The following is a 21948-nucleotide window of genomic DNA, read 5'->3' as shown; positions in this document are numbered from 1 at the left end:
CTTAAGTGCAGTTCCCCTTGAATCATTTTGATTGACGAGTGGCGACCGACATAATGCTCAGAGAGCAAGTACTTGTGTGCTACATGATTTGGAAGTGCCATATCATGATAGTGGTAGGTTTTGAAGTTATCCACGGTTTTGATTAATGTCACTCCTAGAGCTTATGAAGGGTCTGGTACAAGAACTTGACGAGTGTCCTTTACCCCTGACCAATCACAACAGAGGCATGGTCTGGGAAGGAGTTTGGCGAGTACCCCAATTTACCAGTATTTTGCGATATCAGCTGTCGTTTGTCTTTGTGTTTTGCATTAAATTACTGGCACAATTAGAATGAGCATTTCTGCCGCTGGCAGTAATTGTCCACAGCCAGAGATCAACTCAATCCTGTCCTCCAACCATCGGAACTGTAAATGTTAGTGCAAAGGACGATACCCACCGAATCAGAAAAACGGACCATTCAAGACATGTCCTACCGTGTAGCAGACGTGGCAAGGTGGTCGGACTGCAGCGTAGTCAGTCTTAGAGCTACACGATTAATCAACCTCAAATTGAAATCTAGGTTTTAATTAGTGCGATAACAATAGTGCAAGAGGTTGGGATTTTTTCTTTTTTTTCCTCCGCCGTCACCACCATTTGAGTGACAGAAATGCAGATATGTTCAGCAACCAGTATCTGTTGAGCATGGTGTGTCTTATCGCGTGCTACAAACAGCGTGTAAGAGGTATTAATATGTGCATTGCTTTAGCATATATACATATATATATTTATATATATATATATATATATATATATTTATATATATATATATATATATATATTGCATTACATTAAAAACAATTTTTTCAGTTTAAGAATATGATGTAGACAAAAGCTCTGAGTCTGTCTGCATAAAGCCAAATATATTTTAAAGTTAATTATCGAATGCAGCTGAGATAGATTCCACCCCCCGTGACCCTGAAAGCGACAGGCGGTAGGAAATGGATGGACGGATGGATATTACATATTGCTCTAATGTGTGGCGCCTTGAAACCAGAATATGTTGACTGACAGTCAAAAAGTAACATGTCTTCCTCCCCTCAGTCATTTCATAGTGTTATGCATGTTTATGTGTAGAATTTAGAAATTTCCAATCAAATGGCAATTTTGGAACTCTGAAGCAACTTCTGGTCAAAATAACATCCACATGGCGTACATGAATCCATGAAAATATAGAGAAGCTGTCGAATGTTATGTCTGTTTCAGTTCCTTCGTTTCTCCTCACTACAATACAGACAATAATAATAATATAATATATTCTAAAAGCCCCAAACTGAGCAGCATAGCTCCCCCTTTTAAAAAAGGGTCAAGCAATTCAGCGCTGCTTGTGAATGAAGACCCTCTCTCTTTGCCATACACACACTCTAGGTCGCGTTCACTGTCTGAAAACAAACAGGCAGAAGTAAATGTGAGTAATGTGTCTGCAGTAAAATCAAACACTAAGCTTCAAACCAAGCGTGAATGAGTGAGCTCTTGATGGGCTGTACACGCTCTCGATGTGGTACCTTACCCCCATGCATCATCTGAGATGATGGCTCAGTGGCACAAAAATGGGCAAACAAAACGAATCAGCAAATCGAGATATGTACTCGATAAAATATGTTCTACAAATGAGTATATTATTCCGGTATATTCAAGAGTGTCATAAATGACTAGAAAATTATTATTTGACCACTGTTGACTGTGGTGGGATAGATGTGCGGAGCATAGGACTGTGACTGAAGAACATGTCTATAAACTCTCTGACAGTGTCAACAGAACTAAGCATAATTTTTGTCCAGGTAGAATTATTTTAATGACTTTACCATGTTGTATTAATATTGTAAAACACATTATCACTGGGCCTGCATTTCGCAAAGTGTGTCACCCTGTGTGTACAGCTTGCATCAGCTCTTTGAAACAGGTTCAGATGTTAGTCAGTCAGCTGGGCCCTTTAATCGGTGTAATTAGTCTTTGTGTGCGCAATAGGTGTCTGATAGGACGGATGGCTTCCAGCCTGCACGCCCTCTCAGACCGTTTACCAACTGTGATAAATTTGTGAACCCACTAATCAGACACATTAATCACTGCAGCCATAACACGCCATTCAACTGTTTGCTGTTGCATTAAGGCTTGTTATCTCCCTCGGAACCAATGAAGGGTGCGGTACAGACATGGAGCCTTACCTATACATGCACACACAGGTGCACGGAATGGCCCTTTAATTGCCATTGTAGTGTGTTTTTAATCAACTTTTACTGCGGACTGTCATGAAAAATGGCCAGGTTTTGTTGTTAATGGGCTATCTGGTAGAAGTTTATTGTCAGGAGGAAGTGAGGAGGAAAACTTCATTTTCTCCCAATCTCCTTTAACACCAAAGTGACCTCCAGCTTGTTGGTCAATAAAGCCATAAGAGAGTTGCTCTCACGCCCTGATAGGACGATTGTTCACTGTTAGGCTGGGGTCTGTCCTTCAGGAAGCAGGTGGCTTTCAGGCCACCCTGAAGTCAAGCAGCTCTTCTAACCCTTTGAAGATTTTGCTCTTTTCCATCTTCCTCAAGCCTCTTTCTGTCTGATCCCTCTTTAGCCCCTCTCTCCTGCCTCCCTCCCTTTCTATCTGGTTTACTCATCCTATTCTTCAGTCTCTCTTTTATCCCCAGATCACTTCTTTAGCCTTTTGATTAGCATACCAAAACCCCCATGCATTTACCCCTTAGTTTAAGTGCTATTAATGCTAATTGGAGGCAGGGCACTTCTTTGAGCATCACTCTGCAGGTCTGTTTGTTCACCTGGTGGGGGGGGGGGGGGGGGGGGGGGCTCTGTGCGTGTGCGTGCGTGTGTTCACCCTGTTTGTGCCCCTGCTTTAACCCCACACACAAATGTGCACTACCCACCCTCACCTAAGGTTAGGGATGGGTACCTTTCAAGTTTGAATCGCTACTGTACGAATTCTACGGTACTTTGGTACCGAAGAAAATTGGTACTCTGTCTACAGTACAAATTCCCAGTACTTTTGTGTGTGTTCAAATGTGTTTTTGAATCTACATGTTTTAACACTGAACTGTGCTGTCCAATTTTTATCTTGTTTTCTTACACTTCTGTGTTTCATTGCAAGAACTGTACTGCACTGTATTACATAGTAGACTTGCATGCAATTGCAATTCCAATACATTAGATCAGTGGTTCTCAAATGGGGTACGCGTACCCCTGGGGGTACGTGAAGGTATGCAAGGGGTACGTGAGATTTTTTTTAAATATTCTAAAAATAGCAACAATTCAAAAATCCTTTATAGATATATTATTGAATAAAACTTCAACAAAATTTGAATGTAAGTTCATAAACTGTGTAAACAAATGCAACAATGCAATATTCAGTGTTGATAGCTAGATTTTTTGTGGACATTTTCCATGAATATTGATGTTAATGATTTATTTTTTGTGAAGAAATGTTTAGAATTAAGTTCATGAATCCAGATGGATCTCTATTACAATTCCCCAAAGAGGGCTCTTTAAGTTGATCATTACGTCTATGTGTAGAAAATCTGCATTTATAATTGAATTTCTTGTTAATTTTTCACAAATTTTTAATTATTTTTATATCATTTTTTACAAATAGTTCAAAAAAGACCAATACAAATGAGCAATATTTTGCACTGTTATACAATAAAAAACAAAACAGAAACAGATGACCATAGTGCTGTATTTCGCTTCTTTATCTCTTTTTTCAACCAAAAATGCTTTGCTCTGATTAGGGGGTACTTGAATTAAAAAACTGTTCACAGGGGTACATTACTGAAAAAAGGCAGAGAACCACTGCATTAGATGACAGTAGTGTATAGACGACGATGTATTACCAGTCTTTGCAATTAAGCTGAATGTGCCAAGTGTTTTTGTTTTGTTGAGTCCTACAAAGTATTTATACTGTAAGTATTGTTTTTAATACACACCAGCTGTTTGATTGTAACACGCATCATGGTTGTAGTTTTAATTACCAACTTTTTGGAAATGAATTGAATTAAATTATTTGAAATCAAAATGTAAAATTGCCAAATGGTAAATGGTTTGTACTTGTATAGCGCTTTTCTACCTTTTTTTAAGGAACTCAAAGCGCTTTGACACTTTTTTTCATTCACCCATTCACACACACACACATTCACACACTGATGGCGGGAGCTACCATGCACGGCACTAACGCGGACCCATCAGGAGCAAGGCTGAAGTGTCTTGCTCAAGGACACAACAGACGTGACTAGGATGGTAGAACATGGGGATTGAACCAGTAACCCTCAGATTGCTCTCCCAACTTCGCCACGCCGTCACCAATGCTAATTTGTAGCATGTCTATTGCAAATTCAATATAGATTAGCATCGAGTTTGCGCATATTGAAAAGTGGAGCTTACCTTTACTTTTGAGCACCTTCTTCTTTCTCTGTTGACATGGTGAATTGTAACATTAGCTAAAGGCATTCCGGTTGAGTCTGTGCTTAACTGCTTGTTTCTCGGCCAAGTGTTTGAAACGGTGTCAATTATGCAACTGGATGTGACGCCATGTGCAACAAAGGTATCCAAAAATAACACTGTTTGATTTTACGTGAATCGGTACCCAATACTACTGCCAAACTTTGGTCGGTGCATGTAATACTACAGAATTCTTAGCCTATCCCTACATAAGGTAACGTTTAATAAATCTGTGTTTCATGTTTATTACAATTAATACCACACATGAACAGTATTCATTTGATAAATGTGTTTTAAAGCAATTTAATAATGTAATTGTGTCTTCAAATCAATGTCTTAATGTTATACATAAATGATAAATGGGTTGTACTTGAACAGCGCTTTTCTACCTTCAAGGTACTCAAAGCGCTTTGACACTAGTTCCACATTCACCCATTCACACACACATTCGCACACTGATGGAGGGAGCTGCCATGCAAGGTGCTAACCAGCACCCATCAGGAGCAAGGGTGAAGTGTCTTGCTCAGGACACAACGGACGTGACGAGTTTGGTACTAGGTGGGGATTGAACCAGGGACCCTCGGGTTGCGCACGGCCACTCTCCCACTGCGCCTTATTATTCCAGCCTAATGGTGTTCTGTAGTTATTGTACATAAACATATGCAGTGTGATGCTATTTTTCGCACGATTCGGTGAATGATGAAAATTGTAGCCAACATTGTGCTCCAGTTTTCATACACTATTTTGGTTATTGTATGGCCAAACATTGCGTGTAATTAATTAGTCTGTTAGCCAATTCATTCTGCAGAACTGCGCACTCCACAACTTTTTAGTTTTATTGAGTACAAATTCAATAAAGATCGCATTGAACATTTATATCTATTTTTGCATTGTTTTCTGCATATAAGGCTACTAATATTTTCGATCAAATTGTGTTAAAATTTTGGGTGGGGAAACAAATGCTTCTGTTTCCATACGATTAGTTTCTTGTGGGACATTTTGGAACTGATTACAAATGAAACCCAAGATACCACTGTATTAGAAATAACTCTGTGGGTTACGTTGTGGTTGTCTATGATCATTCTTTTCTAGTTGATATTGAGGTATCGTTGGACAGAGAGAATACCATAATGACACATTTACCCATATTTTCTTTTTTAAATTATTCTTGTATTCTGGTATTTATTTAAAAAAAAAAAAGGGACTATTATGTACATTTAATATATTACTTATTAATATGTTGTAAGCAAAAATAGTGTCAAATGTTGGACTACAGTCAGGGCATCTAATCAAATAAAGTAAGAGTATAAAACTTAAACGAGGCCAAAACATACATTCCACATCAATGATAATACCTATCGTTTTATATAACAATTTTCTAGGTACTCGTGGTACACCGTTGGAAGAACCAGTGACACATTAACTTTCTTATGTGCTTATTATACTGTAAGTTAAAAGGTGTTGACAGATCATTACTAGGGTTGTATGGTTTAAGAAAATAATTGCATTGCAGGATTTTTTTTTTCTTAATATTGAAACTGCGATTGAATGTTTGATTTAAAATCTACTTTGGCGTTGTTGTTTTTTTCCATCACTCCATTTTCTACCTCCTGTCCTTCTTGGAGTTGCGTGGGGTGCTGGAGCCTTTTATCTAAATAAAATATTTGGTCCTGTAACGGTACAAGCTTTTGCTTGGCATGACAGAAGGCATAGTTTTGATCCCTGGCCATGGCTGCAGGAAGGGTGTCCGGTGTAAAAATTAAGCCAAAACCCTAAATAATTTCTTTAAGGTTACTCATTATTGATGCTTTAATTCAGTTACGATCACGGCAAAACAGACACAAAGCGAGCGAACATGGGCGCTGATGTTGAATAACATCATCAAATTTCGATGCACTGATTGCTCCTGATCGATTTGTCTGTTTGTGCTACAAAGAAAGCAGGGAGTTTGTCTCTTTCTGGAGTAAAACAGAATATTCAACAGTGAAATGCGAGATATGAGTAGTTTTGATGCGGCAAAAAGTGTTTTTACATCCTAGTAGAGAATGGTGTAAAGCCGGGGTGTTCAAACTTTGTACCGGCGAAGTTTTCAGTGAGTCGAGACATCACATGTTTAACAACTTATAGGGGGAAAAAAGAGACACTCGAGGATCGTGATTGAATTGCCTTTATTAGTACCGGGCTAGTCTGATTTAATAAAAAAAAATAAAATAAAATACTTAGTTGTGATCAAAAGTATTCAACCCCCACACAATTTTGGTGTTTTAACAAGTAGGATATTTATTCCGTATTTTGTTCATAGTCACATCAAATAAAGATGCATTAAATAGACAAATGCAACTTGAATTACAACATTATATTTTGTAACATACCAAACAGTGTCATTTCTCTTAATATCTCATTGACAAAATGATTCAACCCCTTGAAGATCATAACTCTTAAGAACAGACTTTGAATAAGGTATTTTCAATCAGGTGTTGAAAACACCTGTAGATGTGATTAGAAACATAACGAGCAACAATTAAACTGATTGAAAAAGACTGTGACGCTCAGCTTCTTGTAGATGGTCAATTGTGTACTTGCAACATGTTGAAGTCCAGGGAGTGGTCAAAGAAGTCGAGAGGAGGTAATTTATCTTCATAAGAAAGGATATGGATACAAGAAAATAGCAAAGACATTACACATTCCAAGAGACACAGTTGGGAGCATAATTCGCAAGTTTAAAGCTAAAGGCACAGGGGAAACACTACCTGGGCGTGGTAGAAAGAGGATGCTGTGTGCAACTGCTGTCCGGTATTTGAAGCGTACAGTGGTGAAAAACCCCCGGGTAACAGCTGAAGAACTACAACAGGACATTGCAGAGGGGGGAACGCAGGTTTCGTCCCAGACAATAAGGCGTGCACTACGAGATGAAGGCCTCCACGCCAGAACTCCCAGGCGCACCCCACTTCTGACTACCAGGCACAAGGAAAATAGACTCCAGTATGCCAAATATCAGCTGGACAAACCCCAAAGGTTTTGGGAAACTGTTCTATGGAGTGATGAGACAAAAGTGGAACTCTTTGGGCCTATGAATCAACGTTATGTCTGGAGGAGAAAAAATGAAGCTTACTAAGAGAAGAACACCTTACCTACTGTTAAGCATGGTGGGGGGGTCAATCATGCTCTGGGGCTGTTTCTCTGCCTCAGGTACCAGGAATCTCCAGCGCGTTCAAGGCATTATGAATTCAATTTCCTACCAGGATATATTAGCTGCAAACGTCATGAAGTCAGTGACGAAACTGAGGCTTGGGAGACGTTGGACCTTCCAACAGTACAACGATCCCAAGCATACCTCCAAGTCAACATCAGAGTGATTGCAGAAGAAGGGCTGGAAGACTCTGTAGTGGCCTTCACAGTCGCCAGACCTAAATCCTATAGAAAACCTGTGGTGGGACTTGAAGAAGGCAGTTGCACTGCGCAAGCCCAATGAACTGGAGGCCTTTGCCCAAGAGGAATGGGCTAAAATACCTGTAGATCGTTGCAAGAAGCTTGTGTCCGGTTATGTATCACGTTTGAAGGATGTAATTACTGCCGAAGGGTTTTCTACTAAGTACTAAAGATGCATGTAACTAGGGGGTTGAATAATTTTGTCAATGAGATATTAAGAAAAATGTCCTTTTTTGGTATTTTGTAAAATGCAGTGTTACAATTTAAGTTGCATTTGTCTATTTGTCACATCTTTATTTGATATGACTGTAAACAAAATACAGAATAAATGTCCAACTTGCTAAAACACCAAAATTGTGTGGGGGTTGAATCATTTTGATCACAACTGTATATATATGTAAATATATGTATATATATGTATATATATATATATATATAGTTGTATATATATGAATACATACATATTTATACAGCTATATATATATATATATACATATGTGTATATATAGCATATATACATATATATATATATATGTATATATATGTATATATATATATATATGTATTTATATATATATATATATATATATATTTATATATATATGTGTATATATACATATATACAACTATATATATATAGTTGTATATATATGAATACATACATATTTATACAGCTATATATATATATATATACATATGTGTATATATAGCATATATATATATATATATATATATATATATATATATATATATATATATATATACATATATATATATATATATATATATATATAGTGTACAAAGACATCCTGGATGAAAACTAACACTTCTCTTTCATCCCGATGGAGCTTGAGAGGTGCTCTGAAGAGGAATGGGCGAAACTGCCCAAAGATAGGTGTGCCAAGCATTTGGCATCATATTCAAAAAGACTTGAGGCTGTAATTGCTGCCAAAGGTGTAACAGTAAAATGTTTAACAAAGGCTGTGAATACTTTTTATTTTTTTGGTGGTGGTGGTATTTTGTTTTTTTTTCAAATATGCAATTTATAAAAAATATATAACTTTTTCACATTGTTATAATGAGGCATTGTCTGCAGAAATTCGAAAACAACAGTTAATTTATTCAATTTTGAAATAAGGCTTCAACATTACAAAATATAGAAAAAGGGAAGCGCTGTGAATATTTTTTGGATGCACCGTAGAAACCATAGCATCATTTTTTTCATCTTTCCGTTCTTAAATACCTCTTTATTGAATGTGCACGTGTGACTGGCATTTGTGTGAGACAGATGTGATTGACTCTCCAAACGAGAATTGTCACAAAGTTGAACTTTTAATTGGGACAAATAGACTTTTTTGGTGAATCAGTTCTCTTAAACCACTTTAAGTAACACATGCTAGCCTGCAGTTAGTTTTTTAATGTTGATATAGAACAATTAAATTGATATAGCCACAGTTTCATTTGGGATACCTGAAGAAGTGGGAGGTCTTTTTCAAACTCCAAGGGTATTTTTATTTTTTTTTAATTGTAAGAAAACTGCTTAGTTTTTTGTTCTGCTACAGTTAGCACACATGCTACTGAAGGAGCAAATTGGATTGGTATTACAGTGTGTAAGCCTTCCCTTCCACCCTGATGAGCGCCTGCAAACAAATTGGATTGGTGGGGTGTAAATCTGAAGCAGCCTGATGAGCCGAATGGGCAAATTGAATTCTCACCAATGTAAATCTTTTATCAGCTGGCCCGGCGCCGCTCCTGCCGTTGCTTAAATCAAGTGATCATTCCCTGCTGTTCCAAGACGCATGCTTTCTTTATTGGCCATTTGCCGGCGCTCCTAATCTGTTTTTGATGACTGTGTAAGGATGTCGTGGTACATATCGGCTACTGAGTCTTCTCCCTCGCCCGTGCCGCTTAAATTGCTCTCATTCTCGCTGTGATTCTGCCCCTCCTTCTCTCTTCTTCCACCAAACACTCTCACAACCTGCGCAGTTGGCAGAGAAATATTGCTTTGATTAAGCTGTTTGCATGTGTTGATTCCAGAGATTACTCAGATGACTAGTCAAGCTAATGCACCTCCTGTTGTTTTCTGGAAAATACTTTCATCTCTTTGTGACATAAAGCAGATGATCTGATCGCTCGTATTTTTCAATTCATTCCATTCATTCATTTTTCTAGTATTTTGTATACAAGATGTGGCAGTTAAAATGCCTTCATGCTAATTCTAATAATGATTATTTTAATCAGTAAGAGTCTTTATAAATGTGCATTACTAGCGCTGATGTGGATTTCTAGTTCTTGTGTGAGCAGTCGAGAAGCAGCACATCTCAAATTCCAACACACAAGTATAATACACCTCACATACACCTGTGTTCGCCACAGGACCGGAGATCCACCTCCACACGCCCAAAGAGTGTGCATTAACCTCCAGAGTTGGGCTAGAGCTATCTTTTAATCATCAAATAGTCCATTTATTAGTTTGTTTGATTCATCGATTAATCTTATAAAACACACTTGATAACCTCAATAGATATTTAATGGAAAATATCTGCAATAGGCAAATATTTTTTATTTTAATATGTTCATTATTTATTTCTAGAAATGCACATCATCTACATTGAAATTGCACTTTTAAGATGTGTGCATCAATGAAAAAAAATAACTAAAAATTACCCAAAAACTATTGACTGTTTAACCCCACACAGATCACGATACCTACACACCAGCACTTTCATGTAAAGAACCGTCAGTGCTAAGAATCAGAATCAATTTATTAATCCCTGAGGGGAAATACTAATAGGAAAAATCATGACCTAATACCCTACTGTGCAATCCTACCCTTCGAGTGCAATACGTCCGACACTGATTGTTATTTACTACTTCGGTACTCTTGTCTTGTTCTGTATACTGTACAGTATTTTGTATTTCTATAGTCTTGTGTATATTGTACAGGATTGCTTATTATTTTTATTGGATAGTAGTCTGTTTATTTCAATTGTTAGTTTTTTCCTTTATACTCTTGTGTTATTTATTTCACCCCATATTTGTTCCCACTACCGCACCTTAAATTGGAGTCTTTAATCTTGTTATATGCAAATATAATGACAATAAAGTCCATTCTATTATATTCTATTCTAAATTTACATTTTCAGCATAATCCCATTCAAGAGCAGACAAACAGAACAGAATCGCTGACCGGTCTGCCAACTTCTGGCGTCCCATACAAAAAAAAGTGAGAAACAGGTAAAAGGTATTCAGTCCAAACCTGCGCCCCTGAAGAGGAGGTCCAGACTGAGGCCAAGGAAGAAAAAAAAAAACTCAGTCATAGCACAAATAAACATGTATGTAAGAGGGAAACATCAAAGAACACAAAGGACATTAAATACATTAAAAGAGCAGAGCTGATGCAATCAGCCATTTCTACATACAGCTGCAAAAATAAAACAACAACAAATATTTAACCAATAATATATATTGCACACACACGATTGCACCATGCATTGACAAGCAACCAGACAAAAAATATAATTTCAACACCCACACAATCTTTGGTGGCCTCTGCGGTGTTCCACGCCATCGTCTTCTGAGGTGGGGGGAAAATGGCCAGAGAAAGGAGCATACTCAATAAAGCAACCGAGAGAGCTCACTCCACCCTCGGCCGCCCACTAACTCTCTTGCACCACAGGAATGAGCTTTAGTACCTTAGAAGCACCTTTGCACTGTGGCAAATCACTGCCGTTGTGTCCTCGGGCAAGACACTTCACCCTTTACCCCAGTGCCGCACACACTGGTGAATAAATAATAGGTGGTCGGAAGGGTTGTAGACGCAAATTGTCAGCCACACTTCTGTTAGTCTACCCCAGGGCATTTGTGGCTACAAATGCAGCTTACTACCACCAATTGTGATTGTGAGCGCTGTGAGTATGTGGTTGAAAGAAAAGTGCTATATAAATCTAATCCATTAGATGAAGCGCTTGTTGCAGCTTGCGCTCAAATTTCAGCCGGTGTTCTGGCAAGCCACGCACACTTTTGGAATTCATGCAACCCCTACATGTGTGTAACAAGGAATATGGAAATGTAATTGCGTCTCCCTGGGCGTGCATCTCTAACAAAGTAATCTTTCATGTGGAACACAGCTGCGGTAAAGATCAGTTCGGCTCGGCAGCTCATCAACTGATCGCCGATCAATTTAAAAAGGCAAATATCAGCCCCCGATTCGATGCCACGTTCGGGATCAGGACATCTCAATTATAAACCTTGTCTATAGCAACCACTTGCTTGACACAGCCAACAGCCACTATATTCAAAGAATATTTGTTTTTTATTCCATATAGTGTCTACTCTAATCAAAACATATTACAATGATGCATGATCTTAATAGATTGAGTCTCAGTTGTTGTTATTGTTGACATCCGAGATTGAATGGAGGCAGTGCATTCATGCTAACAAATGTTGTCTTTCTTTCCTACCGTCACATTCACTTCTTTTAGAAACACTACCAGCACAATTTCCCGTCCTGTCCCTCTGTTACAATACAACTAAGGCTGCACACTTGGCCTTACGTGATTGTTTTTAACACACACATGATCGCAACTACCATGCCTTTGTGCTATCTTCTCCCCCATAAACATCCAAAATGAGCCAATACTTAAGGTGTGATAATGGTGCACAAACGGTACAAACGTTCAGAATGCAAGCTGTCCTGCAGCACTGTTACCAAAATTAAACATGGTAGGCTAAATGCCAGTAGGAGATTGCAGCTACACAACAGTTTAGCACACAATAGAACACAAGCTAGACAAACATAATAATGGGTGGGGATTTGGGGTTAATAAGGAATTATTTTTTAAATTGTTGGTTAATTGATGCATTTCAAATATTTTCTGTTACAGACTAAAAAAACAATGTTGATAAAGTTACATTTTTTGTAAGTTGACTAACAGTATATGAATTTCTTATTTATTTTCTTTCATATTAATAATGATGCAATGTTATGCAGAGGTGTACTTACAGTCGTATAGACAAATGATACTATTTATTGTCACAGCAAAGAGTAGGGGGAAGACGAATGTTTTCTTTTTCCTGGCAGGGTATCAGAAAATAATTGAAAAGCAGTGCCTTAAATAAACAATATTACACTCTAAAACTAGGGCTGGGCAACGATTAAACATTTTAATCGAAGTTAATCGCACTATTTCTCTGATTAATCGCGATTAACTGCATTGTATACGCAAAGCCCAATAATGAATTCAAAAGTAGTGTGTAGTGCACCTTTATTGGAATATTCCCCCACATGAACAAAAGCGCCAAAACATTTGTTGTGCAAACACAATTTAAATCAGTCCTTGTTAAACAGTAGCAGTTAAATAGCATATTTTATGAAAATCAACTCAAAAAATGTAAATACAAACATTTAAGCTTATTACTACCACTGCCAGGGTATTTAAGTTATCCTGTTTGTTATGGAAAATAAATATAATCTACATACAAATCTCTGAGCCACAATCATAACATCTGAACAGGCAATTTCTGAGGTAACAGCAGAAACATTTTTTTTATCAGGGATCTTATGTTTAAAAAACCTATATTATAGGTAGTGGGCTGTTTTAGGGAATTTTTGATCCAATTATCCGTAGTAGCAATATTAATAATGTTGTGTTTATTCTGCGTAGTGCACTTAAAATAATTATGACCATATCTAGGAATTGATATGATGGGAATTTTCCAATTGTTTGATGTTATGAGCCAGGGAATAAAAGAACTACCCTACCCAGCATGCAACAGGAGTGACGAGCATGCGCGGTAGCCCGGTAAAGGTTGTGTGTCGCCATGACGGCATCTTGTATGTTGTGATATTCACGCTCTGAAAGCAAACGTTAAGAACTCAGCCAAAACTCCTCGTCTGCATTATTGATAAATAGACAGACAACACATATACTCCGCTGCTTCACAGGCCACTGGATGTAGCCGGCAAAGTATTCCCATGCTAGCTAGCCGGTCCAGCAAGCACGCGTCATTCAGTCCAAAACGGCCCGATCCATCCACATCCAGAATTGTCTGGCGGTCGTGAGTGATCCCGGAGTGACCACGCTGTAAGCCAGCCATGAAATTTGCAGAATTGTCCGGTCGGTATTTTTGCCAAATGTTCCATATTTACCAACAGCCCCTCGACGCCGGGCGACGCCATCTTGTTAAGAAAAGGCGTTAACAAAATAAAAGCATGTAAACAACATACGCAAACGTGCGATAAAATAATTGTCGGCGTTAATAGATTGATGAGTTAACTCATAATTAACGCATTAATTTGCCCACCCCTATCTAAAACACATGTTATTATAAAGAGGTATCCAATAATTATAGCTGCATATTACATAAAGGCCTACTGAAACCCACTACTACCCACCACGCAGTCTGATAGTTTATATATCAATGATGAAATATTAACATTGCAACACACGCCAATACGGCCTTTTTAGTTTATTAGATTACAATTTTAAATTTCCCGGGAGTTTCGTCTTGAAAACGTTGTGTAATGATGACGTGTACGCAAGACGTTACGCGTTTTTAGGAAGTATGAGCGCTAAATGTAGTATGCTTTAACGGCATAATTATACAGTATTTTGGAGATCTGTGTTGCTGAATATTTTGCAATTTGTTCAATTAATATTGGAGAAGTCAAAGTAGCAAGATGGAGTTGGGAAGCTTTAGCCTTTAGCCACACAAACACACGGTGATTCCTTGTTTAAAATTCCCGGAGGTGAAAGTTTACTATGGATCAGAGCACGGTCAAGCGAACATGGATCCAGACCACATGTCAACCAGCAGGTTTTGGTGAGAAAATTGTGGTTAAAAAGTCGTTTCTTACCGGAGAAAAGCTGAGCTTGGGCCGTCCATAGCTGCCGTCGACTCCCCTTAGACACTGCGCGTCAACACACCCGTGGAGACACCCTTCCGACTATCAGGTACTATTAACCTCACTAAAACACCAGCAACACAATAGAAAGATAAGGGATTTCCCAGAATTATCCTAGTAAATGTGTTTAAAAACATCGGAATCCGTCCCAATGCATTTGCGTTTTTTTTTTTTTTTTTCTAGTCCGTTGCTATCAATATCCTCAAACACAAATCTTTCATCCTCGCTCAAATTAATGGGGAAATTGTCGTTTTCTCGGTCCGAATAGCACTTTTTGTTGGAGGCTCCCATTATAAACAATTTGAATATGTGAGGAGCCCCCACACTTGCGACGTCATCGTCTGCGACTTCCGGTAGAGGCAGGGCTTTTCTCTTAACACCGACAGTTGCGCACTTTATCGTGGATGTTCTCTACTAAATCTTTTCAGCAAAAATATGGCAATATTGCCAAATGGTCAAGTATGACACATAGAATGGACCTGCTATCCCTGTTTAAATAAGAAAATGTCATTTCAGTAGGCCTTTAAAGATACAAAGTGTCAACGGTAAAAATGTATTAAAAAGTGTACAGAATCATACACGTCCGTGGAAAAAATTATTTGTAGTATACTTCAACTTTCAGACACCATAAATTTATTCCAGATTATTAATAATCAATCAAAGTTTATTTAGCCCTTAATCACAAATGCCTCAAAGGGATAGTAATAAATAGGTTAAGGTTTTTCATACCTACCATTGTTGTCAGTTTGAGTAATTTCACATCCTCCCACTTCCAAAGACATGCACCTGGGGATAGGTTGATTGGCAACACTAAATTGGCCCTAGTGTGTGAATGTGACTGTGAATGTTGTCTGTCTATCTGTGTTGGCCCTGCGATGAGGTGGTGACTTGTCCAGGGTGTACACCGCCTTCCGCCCAACTGCAGCTGAGATAGGCTCCAGCACCCCCATTCATTCTTTCCACCCCCTTGCTTCACAGTAGGTATGCTGTTCTTGGGATGCAACTCAGTATTCTTCTTCCTCCAAACACGACGAGTTGAGTTTAAACCAAAATGGATACATGGATGATACAGCAGCGGATTGGGAGAATGTCATGTGGTCAGATGAAACCAAAATAGAACTTTTTGGTATAAACTCAACTCGTTGTGTTTGGAGGAAGAAGAATACTGAGTTTTATCCCAAGAACACCACACCTACTGTGAAGCATGGGGGTGGAAACATCATGCTTTGGGGATGTTTTTCTGCTAAGGGGACAGGACGATTGATCCGTGTTAAGGAAAGAATGAATGGGGCCATGTATCGTGAGATTTTGAGCCAAAACCTCCTTCCATCAGTGAGAGCTTTGAATGTTTGACTAAATACTTATTTTCCACCATAATTTATAAATACATTCTTTAAAATTCCTAAAATGTGAAGTCCTGGATATTTTTTTCTTATTCTGTCTTTCACAGTTGAAGTGTACCTATGATGAAAATTACAGACCTCTGTCATCATTTTAAGTGGGAGAACTTGCACAATCGGTGGCGGACTAAATACTTTTTTGCCCCACTGTATATACGGTTTATGATTTGTGCTGATATCGTATGGGGTCAATATCAGTTTCAGCAAGGATTAAAGACTCCAATTTGGGTATCGTATTGGAAGTTAAAAAAAAGTTGTATGTATCCCCTAATTTGAACAATGTAAGACGGTTTAATCAAAGTAAAAACTGTTTTCACCTATTGTGAGTGTGTATTGTATGGATTACCTTCACCTAGCACAAGCGTGGTATTGATTGTTTTGTCATTTGTAGTTGTTTTTTTTTTTTGATAGCAGGATTACTCCAAAAATACTCAACCAGATCACCAGACAACATTAATTTTCTCAATCCGTGGACCAATTTCATTATTTCTAACACTCATACACCATAATTCAACATTGTCATCTGCCAGCTCTGTTTGTTCCCTGTGTGCAATGAACTAATAACTTTATTAGTTTTTGCTGTCTGCTGATCAAACCACGATCTCATAAATAAAGTTGTCTGGGACAGTTCCCCAATGCTATTTAGTCTGTCCATATATTATGTCCATACTGCCATATTGTCACTTCAATGACAAGATTGAATTTTTGTCTTTCGTAAAGTTTTTTTATCTTGAATTCTTACTCATAAATAAACATAAATAAAAGTCACTTTTATGGAGTCAATGGTAAGTCTTCTATTCTGCCCATAAAACCTAATTAAAAATATCCAAAAAGCACCAACAATACTCAGTGTACATTTTGTGACTTTTTTATTAACCAAGCTTTAGTGATATTGTTATTAAAAGCGCTAACTCAAACAAACTTTTTATAGTGGCGCCGAGATCACAAGCTTGTATGATTATGTTGACATCATTGACTGGTGATCTGCTTCCTAAGTTCAAAGCTTGTGGAAGTTTATTCTAGATCATAAATCAAGCCTCTCACTGTGATAGTAGAAGGATGAGGGCGTATGTTGACAAGTTGGTACATTTTGACGTGAAAATTGTGGGGGAAACACAAAAAGACGCTTGGTTCCACCCCACTTTTCTTTGCGAGGCTTATGAATCATTCTTCATTTAATATTATTGCGCCGTGTATGCTTAAAGGCCTACTGAAACCCACTACTACCGACCACGCAGTCTGATAGTTTATAAATCAATGATGAAATCTTAATATTGCAACACATGCCAATAAGGCCGGGTTAGTTTACTAAATTGCAGTTTTAAATTTCGCGCGAAGTACCCTGTTGAAAACATCGCGGTATGATGTCGTGTGTGATGAAGCGTGCGCGTGACGTCACGGATTGTTGCGGAAATTTTGATCCAGCACCGATCACAGCTACACGTCGTCTGCTTTTATCGCATAATTACACAGTATTCTGGACTTTTGTGTTGCTGAATCTTTTGCAATTTCTTCAATGAATTATGAAGATTTCAAAGAAGAAAGATGGAGGTGGGAAGCGGTGAATTGCGGCCGCCTTTATTAACACAAACACAGCCGTTGTTTACATTCGGCTCTTACCGTAGACATGAGCGGAGAGTTTGCGTCGATGTTATCGTCGATGTTCTCTACTAAATCCTTTCAACAAAAATATGGCAATATCGGGAAATGATCAAGTATGACACATAGAATGGACCTGCTATCCCCGTTTGAATAAGAAAATCTCATTTTAGTAGGCCTTTAAAATTTGCAAAACATGTAAATATTAAATGTTATTATAAATCCGCCTGTTACTACATTACACATATACTTACAGCATGTATATAAAACCGTAATCAAGATGTTTTTAAGAGCCTTTTGAGGCCCCATTGTAAGCAGACTTTTGATTGCATGTATTTAATATTTAGAATGCATAAAAAAAGAAAAACATATGTGTTGTTTTGAATGGTAGGCCAAATTCCCCCCAAAAATTGTAGTTCCCCTTTACAGGTGATTTTTTCTTAATTTATTTTATTTATTTATTTTTTAACACTTCCATGTGGTCTACATAACATGTAATTGTGTTTTTTTGGTCAAAATGTTGCAAATAGAATAGATTATGTTTTACAGACCATCTTGAAGTCGCTTTTCAAAACGTCTCTTCAGGATGCGCCATTTTGTGGGCAGTCTTATTTACGTGACTCTACTTTGACAGTGTCCTCTTCCGTCATCTTTGTTTTAATGGTTGTTTTTAGCACTTCCATAGCGAGCCTACTGACACATATAAGTTAGAACTGTACGTTTCTTTTTATTAGAAATGTTAAAATCAAAGGATGAATGCCTCTCAAGAAGAGCATGGAGAAAGAAGGAGCCTATTGACTATGGCGCAGTCTACAATAGCAGACACGTGCAAATTGTTGGCACTTATGCAGGTCCCAAATACACTACAACAGTTAACGATAGGTAAGAAAAGTTGGTTTTGCATAATATTGAATATTGTGAAACAAAACGGCAGTTATTATGTCTCCTAACAGGTGCCATTTTGAGATCCTTTTACACACCATAGTACAGTGGTTCTCAAATGGGGGTGCTTGAAGGTATGCCAAGGGGTACCTGAGATTTTTTTAAAATACGGTATTTCCTTGAATTGCCGCCGGGGCGCTAATGAATTTAAAACCTCTTCTCACTCCTGCACTTACCAAAGGCATGCTGTAAAAGTAAGCATGCGCTAATTATTTTAAAACCTCTTCTCACTACGGGACTTACCAAAGGTATGCAGTAAAAATTTGAGTGTGATGTAAGATTGGACCTTAAATCCTACTGAATAGCTCTTAATCTTCCCTTTATGCGATTTCAAATTAACGGTATTGAAATCAGCCTCCTCCATTTTTAAAATGATGACAGGGGAACTGTCACTGGTGACGTCACAAGTTTGACCAGGCGGTAATACTAAGCATGCGCTAATTATTTTGGGAAGCGAGTTTGACCCGGCAGTAATTCAAGGCAGGCGCATACTATATGCCCTGCGGCAATTCAAGGAAATACGGTATTCTAAAAATAGCAACAATTCAAAAATCCTTTACAAATATATTTATTGAATACCACTTCCACAAAATATGAATGTAAATTCATAAACTGTGAAAAGAAATGCAACAATGCAATATTCAGTGTTGACAGCTGGATTTTTTGTGGACATGTTCCATAAATATTGTTTCTTTTTTTCTGAAGAAATGTTTAGAATTAACTTCATGAATCCAGATGGATCTCTATTACAATCCCCAAAGAGGGCACTTTAAGTTGATGATTACTTCTATGTGTAGAAATCTTTGTTTGTATTTGAATCACTTGTTTATTTTTCAACAAGTTTTTAGTTATTTTTATATCTTTTTTTCCAAATAGTTCAAGAAAGACAACTACACATGAGCAATATTTTTGCACTGTTATACAATTTAATAAATCAAAAACTGATGACATAGTGCTGTATCTTACTTCTGTGTCTCTTTTTTTCAACCAAAAATGCTTTGCTCTGATTAGGGGGTACTTGAATTAAAAAAAATGTTCACAGGGGGTACATCACTGAAAAAAGGTTGAGAACCACTGCCATAGTAGTACTCGTATGTTGAAGCACGGTTGCCGTAATACTCTGACAATCCATCAAGCGGTGCAGCTTCTGAGCTTACTAAGGTCCTTTTGAAATATTTTGACATATATTTGTGCGCTGTTTGTAATGACCTCAAGTTTTCAATAAAACACCAAAATGTTGGTGTCGTGTTCATCATTTATTGAACAGGCGTCAGTCAACCTGCAGTCAACTCGTGTCTCTTATACAAGTGTTAAAGGCGCACTGGATTAAAAGGCATTTTTGAGAAACTGAAATAATTTTAAGTGCGCATCAAAGTCCGAAAAATGACAGGACTGATTGTGTTTGGCCTGTGTGTCCCCTCAGCTACCCGTACAGTGAAGACAGCAATCAGGGGAAGCAGTACATGAACACCAGATGCCCCGCCTGGTGTGACCGAATCCTCATGTCTTCATCTGCCAGAGACATGGTTTTAAAGGTGAGCGTCATATGGCTTTTATACCATCTTCTTCATTTAAATTCAGATGTCTTTCCATGTACAATATTGCATAGTTATAGGGCCCAATCTACTAAAGTTTTGCATGTATTGAAAGGTGCAAACTTGATAGTACATGTAAAAGTTTGTGCAGAGAATGTGGTCTCTTTAATAAGCAAAAAAGAGAGTGCAATCCATTTAGCATGTTTGCCTTCATAAATATGCAGAATATACATACACTGATTTTCAGAACACCGGCAACACTGGGAGAAGGAGAGGAAAAAATTATTAACTTAAACTGTTCTGAGGCTGCTGTTTTACGTTATTAGTAGCATGTTTGAAATCTGCAAACTGGCACAGTTAAGCACAAATGGTTGTGAGAAAGGTGGCAATCACGCTGCAAAGAAAATACAGACAATACTTTATTCTACGTGTGTTTATGTCAGAAAAAAAAAAAAATCAGCCATATAATTTTATACGTTTATTACTGCTTGATGACTTAAGCGGGATGATTAAAAGTAATTCAATTGATGCGTATAAATGTCTGCTGTGTTTTTTTCATACAGGTGATATATTATAGCCATTGTGTTTCATGCAAAATGCATTTTCTTGTGCCTGTAACATTCCAGCACATGCTCACAGTTAGTGCTAACGATTCCCAGAGCGCACTTTCAGCGCGCTAAAAAATCGGGTTCCGTTGTAGATCGTACTAGGGGACCGACTCTAAATTGCCCACAAAAAGTGGCACATGTTAAATTTGTGTGCAGCATGTTTCGAAACATAGCGAAACGCCACAAGTTGGAGCATGATAAAATGATTGTGAAGAAAGGAGTCTCTGTGGTGACAACCGCGGGCTTGTTGTACATAAAAAAATCGTATTTAAATATTTATATCAATACGATTATTATTTATAAACACAGCAAATATGTTCCTTGTCATGAGAGAATTTTGATTATGCCCCTTTAACTACACGGTTTCAGATTGGTACCTAAATTTATAGTATCACTCAAAACTATTGTACTAAAGACGATTCCGTGCTTATTACAATTTAACAGAAGTGTAGATAGAACATGTTAAAACAGAAAGTAAGCAGATATCAACAGTAAATAAATAAAGTAGATTGGCAATCCATGTTCTACTGCTTGTCCCTCATAATTTTGACAAAATAATACAATGACAAATGACACAATGTTACTGCATACGTCAACAGCCAAATTAGGAGCCTTTGTTTGCCAAAATTAGTTTTGCATTGCTGTATGTAACTAATGTTCAATGTATCATAAGTTTTTTTTTTTGGTTAAAGGCCTACGGAAATGAGATTTTCTTATTTAAACGGGTATAGCAGGTCCATTCTATGTGTCATACTTGATCATTTTGCGATATTGCCATATTTTTGCTGAAAGGATTTAGTAGAGAACATCCACGATAAAGTTCGCAACTTTTGGTCGCTAATAAAAAAGCCTTGCCTGTAACAGGAAGTAGCAGACGATGTGCGCGTGACATTGATTACAATCAGGGCCACCAGCAGCGCGAGCGATTCTGACCAAAAAAGCGACAATTTCCCCATTAATTGGAGCGAGGATGAAAGATTTGTGGATGAGGATAGTGAGAGTGAAGGACTAGAAGAAAAAAAAAAGACGAGGGCAGTGGGAGCGATTCAGATGTTA

General features: G+C 37.8%; 1 protein-coding gene across 3 annotated transcripts in view; it reads left to right on the top strand.

Moving 5' to 3' along the window:
- Positions 1–21948, top strand: part of LOC133559275 (inositol polyphosphate-5-phosphatase A-like) — a 453585-nt gene that overhangs the window by 391013 nt on the left and 40624 nt on the right. For all 3 annotated transcript variants that reach the window (XM_061910884.1, XM_061910882.1, XM_061910883.1), the window contains one exon: positions 20173–20284. In XM_061910884.1, coding sequence (XP_061766868.1) covers positions 20173–20284 — 112 coding nt within the window. The remainder of the gene's footprint in view (positions 1–20172; positions 20285–21948) is intronic.

Source organism: Nerophis ophidion, linkage group LG09 (genome assembly GCF_033978795.1).
Source record: "Nerophis ophidion isolate RoL-2023_Sa linkage group LG09, RoL_Noph_v1.0, whole genome shotgun sequence".
NCBI classification, from domain to species: Eukaryota; Metazoa; Chordata; class Actinopteri; order Syngnathiformes; family Syngnathidae; genus Nerophis; species Nerophis ophidion.
This window is presented reverse-complemented; position numbering and strand designations above follow the sequence as displayed.